Source organism: Nanorana parkeri, unplaced genomic scaffold (genome assembly GCF_000935625.1).
Source record: "Nanorana parkeri isolate BGI_ZX_2015 unplaced genomic scaffold, ASM93562v1 scaffold802, whole genome shotgun sequence".
Classification (NCBI taxonomy): domain Eukaryota; kingdom Metazoa; phylum Chordata; class Amphibia; order Anura; family Dicroglossidae; genus Nanorana; species Nanorana parkeri.
In genome coordinates, this window is record NW_017307070.1 from 242,192 (window position 1) to 247,029 (window position 4,838).

Here is a 4,838-nt window from a genome sequence, read left to right on the forward strand (position 1 = left end):
GTGCACGTGTATGTTATGTGTGTGGGGGGGGGGGGGGGTTGTGCAGTGGGTGACACCACTAATGATTTACCATCATTTTGAAGTCACCCACTCTGAAAAGTCAGGCACTCAATCATGGACTGAGACCCCGACAGTTGCACAAGAGAGGACCCGGTGGCATACCTGATCACTCTGGATGAATGTTCCACATCTCTTTGCCGGCGTCCATCACCAAGATGACCGCCGGCAGGTGAGCGCGCGTGACGTTATTACGCATGTGCGTGATGACATTGTGCATGCGTGATGATGCCCCAGCAGGGTGTAACCCAGGGGACGCTTTAGCTGAAACCATGGTTGGGGACACCCCTGTATGGTCTGTTTGCAAACCCCCTTTCTAGTATGGACAGGAGAAGAGTCTGCAGGAGTCAGAGCATTGCACCCACCATCTAATGATCACGGTTGCGATGCTTTACTGACTCCTATGCAAAACAATTATAATAAATGCACATTTTTTCTTTGAAGATGAAGTGTGCATTTATTATTATATATACAAAAAAGCTGGAAATTCACGGGGCAAAAAAAAAATGTAAAAAAACATATTCTTAACATTTGTGAAAAACATGAATATTTCCCCATGTTTGTCACTTTAAAAGCAGTGCAAGTAAAGAAAAATACATGTTGATCAGTCAGCAATCCGGTAAGCGCCTAACTTCCTGTAGGAAGCTGACAACTCCGTCTCTGCGGCATTGAAACACCAGTACAGACCTATTTGTATGGAGATGAGAGAGGGAGGATCTCTGTAGTCCAGCAGGGGAGAACTGGGTAGGATTGACAACACTGCTCAGTATCTCAGTGCAGCAGAGTCAGAGTTGTCAGTCTGTCACAGGAAGTTAGGAGCTCAGCAGATCGACAGGTTTTTTTTCTGCACTTTCATTGCTTGTGAAGTGACAAAACATGAGGAAATGCGTATGTATTGAAGAGATGTACCGAATGTCTTTTTCCTTTTGCCCATACATACACTTCAATTCCAAAGTTCATAATATGTTTACATTAGGTGTTCTTTGCCATCTGTCAGGACTGAGGGCAGATAATAGCTCTGCTATATGCACATATTATGAATTGCTGATACCAGAAGAAAAACTAACAAATCTCACCAAACAAGCCAGGAGATCGGCAGCGATCAGCATGTAGAAGACGTAGTTCCAGCCTTTGGAGGAGAGGATGGAGGCCAACGTTGGTCCCAGAGCAGCACCTGAGGTACACACAATTAAAAACATTGCATTAAACTCATATACTGAACATGGAACCAGTCAAGGTCCCATAGTCTTCAATGCAGAGACGATTCCATCTACAGTGGCAGGGTGGTGGCTGGAATACCCATGATCCTCTAGCTGGATTCAAGGCTTGCAGCTTCACAGCCATTCTTGACCATCTCAGGTCCACAGAAAGTCGTCACAGGAGGAATGCACATTTCTCATGCTTGGAATCTCACAATACCCCCAAATGCAAAAAGTTTTAGTTTGCCAGTCCTGACCGCCGATACCAGATATCTACAAGGGCACCTGAGCTTCAATCCCATACCCACTGCCCCAGACTTAACATCCCCAGCCCCCATTACTAACCCTACAGCTAACATGTCCTCCCATTACCTCCTATATCTAAAACCCCAATACCTAGAACCCTCCTCTGCAACCGCACCACCAACTCTTTAACCTCCCTGACTCTTTAACCCTTCCCACCTTTTATAGCATGTGCTTGCTTAAGGTGATGGGGAGGAACAGGGCGGTTGAATAACATCAGGCAGGCCCTCTGCACCTAGGAACAGGGGCCCGGTGGCAGCCACAACCTCTGCTGCTCCATTTCTAATGGCTCACATCTACAGTATGTAAAACAGACTTGCAGTGTAAAAACTTCCCTTGTAGCTTTCTGTTAACCCCGTGTATTCCAGTGCATGTTACAGGGGAAGCTTTACTCTAGGTTTAAAGGTGAATGTGACCACCCGACTCACCTATAGATCCAGAACCGTCAATGATGGCAGTGACAGTGGACAGGGCCTTAGCATTTCCATGTAGAGACTCATGTGTTCCCTGCAAATTAAAATGTGAATGAAGACTTTAATAATATTATGGATGAGCAACACAGCCCATGGCACATTCTGCTGCTGGGATGCAGAGCTTGGGCCATAATAAGAATAAACGACATTGTGTTACCCAAAAAATACAAACTCAGTGGCCTTGGGACAAGAGTAAAAGCGTTCCCATTATGAAGCCTATTTTCAGAACTGGTTAGTGGATTGGAGGAACGGAATGTCTTACCAGATCAGCGGACACGGCAGTTGTGATGAGGGAATACGGCCCATTCACCAACATCCCACAGATAACCAGCATGGCTGCAAAGAGGAGATGCGACCAGTTATAACGTGTAACAAGGATGAAAGAGGAAATGCGACCAATGATACAATGTAACAAGGACCAGAGAGGATATATGACCAATGATACAATGTAACAAGGACCAGAGAGGATATATGACCAATGATACAATGTAACAAGGACCAGAGAGGATATATGACTAAAGATACAGTGTAACAAGGACCAGAAAAAAAAATTATGACCAATGATGCAAAGTTACAAAGACCAGAGAGGAGATGGGACCATTTATAACATGTAACAAGTACCAGAAAGGCAATAAGACCAATGATACAGTGTAACAAGGAACAGGGAGGAGATACGACCAATGACATAATGTAACAAGGAACAGGGAGGAGATATGACCAATGATACAGTGTAACAAGGAACAGAGAGGAGATATGACCAATGATACAGTGTAACAAGGAACAGAGAGGAGATATGACCAATGATACAGTGTAACAAGGAACAGAGAGGAGATATGACCAATGATACAGTGTAACAAGGAACAGAGAGGAGATATGACCAATGATACAGTGTAACAAGGAACAGAGAGGAGATATGACCAATGATACAGTGTAACAAGGAACAGGGAGGAGATATGACCAATGATACAATGTAACAAGGAACAGGGAGGAGATATGACCAATGATACAATGTAACAAGGAAAAGAGAGGAGATATGACCAATGATACAATGTAACAAGAAACAGAGAGGAGATATGACCAATGATACAATGTAACAAGGAGCAGAGAGGAGATACGACCAATGATACAGTGTAACAAGGAACAGGGAATGGATACGACCAATGATACACTGTAACAAGGAACAGGCAGGAGATATGACCAATGATACAATGTAACAAGGAGCAGAGAGGAGATACGACCAATGATACAATGTAACAAGGAGCAGAGAGGAGATACGACCAATAATACAATGTAACAAGGAACAGGGAATGGATACGACCAATAATACAATGTAACAAGGAGCAGAGAGGAGATACGACCAATAATACAATGTAACAAGGAACAGGGAATGGATACGACCAATAATACAATGTAACAAGGAACAGGGAGGAGATATGACCAATGATACAATGTAACAAGGAGCAGAGAGGAGATACGACCAATGATACAATGTAGAAGGAACAGGTAGGAGGACATTGCAGGACCAACAAAATGGAGAATGACTCACCAACTGTGGTGGAAACATCTGTCTGGCCAAACTGGTTATAAATGAACAGCTGGAAGAGGAGAGGAGGAGAGAGGGTTAATAGACACAGACAGTATGCTGAACATCCGAAATCTGAGATTTTTGCATAAACCCAATTATCTTCATAAATTACAATAATTTGTTAATTTGATTGACACACAAATCATACATTTCAGGTCCTGAATACTGCACAAGAAAAAACATTCCTTCAAAGATGGCGATACACATTGCAATCTGATTGTACAATGCCCATTTAACCACTTCAGGATTTTGGAATTATTATATAGGCATTCTCTAATGGAATGAGAATATTAATGGCCAAAAAAGAATTGCTGGTCAGTGGGAAGAATGGTCCTTACATTGGTGGTCAGTGGGTGGAATGCTTCTTATGTTGATACTCAGTGAAAAGAATCCCCCTTACAGATAGCCAAAAAGATTGATATCAGTGGTAACTTATCTTGGGTAGAAATGGCTAATTGCTCAAGGACCCCCTATGAACCTCTGGAGGTTCCACAGAACCCTGGTTGAGAAAGGCTGACATAGATAATAGAGGATGACGTCCATGTGGAGGAGGGAGCTGGGAAACGGCCGCACAATTTTCTGCAATCATTTTCAAGCCTGAACACTCACCATCGGGGCAGTTAATATCAGCATGACAGCGCAGGGGATGGCTCGTCCTCCAGTGTAATCAGATATTGCTCCAGCAAGGATCCCACCTACAAACACAATACACACATTGATCACAACAAGTCATTAATAGTGTGATGGAGATACTCCGGCATCCTCTTTATTAGTGATGAAAACTAAAAAAATTGGGAAGCAATCCGGTGCAGCAAACCAAACGGCACCGAGTATACCCCGCAAAGGCCACATATGAAGAATTTATGGTGGGGGAACATCCAGCAAGACAAAAACTAAAAAGGTATGTAAACCCCAACAATCAAATCTCTTTTATTTGCACGATTTGTCTGTTAAAAGTACTATTGACCATGTTTTGTTTTATCTGTTTGGTAAGTGCACAAAAATATCTGTTGATCCTGCCAGAAATCTTGTGAGCTGATATCTTCCTGTGTTCTCTGTTTTCAGCTGCACACTCATCGGTTACATTGCTTTCAGCTATCTCTAAGACTACATAACCCCTACCTATTTATGTTATGGAGAGATATCCTAGGGTGACAACACTGTATGTATGTATGTATGTATGTATGTATGTATGTATGTATGTATGTATGTATGTATGTA

At 42.8% G+C, this 4,838-nt stretch overlaps 1 protein-coding gene across 2 annotated transcripts in view; it reads right to left on the minus strand.

Annotated features, from left to right (window-relative positions):
* Positions 1-4,838, minus strand: part of SLC37A2 (solute carrier family 37 member 2) — a 65,482-nt gene that overhangs the window by 25,402 nt on the left and 35,242 nt on the right. For both annotated transcript variants that reach the window (XM_018564979.1, XM_018564978.1), the window contains exons 12-16: positions 4,227-4,312; positions 3,579-3,627; positions 2,295-2,368; positions 1,988-2,066; positions 1,134-1,231 (exon numbers count right to left, since the gene is read on the minus strand). In XM_018564979.1, coding sequence (XP_018420481.1) covers positions 1,134-1,231; positions 1,988-2,066; positions 2,295-2,368; positions 3,579-3,627; positions 4,227-4,312 — 386 coding nt within the window. The remainder of the gene's footprint in view (positions 1-1,133; positions 1,232-1,987; positions 2,067-2,294; positions 2,369-3,578; positions 3,628-4,226; positions 4,313-4,838) is intronic.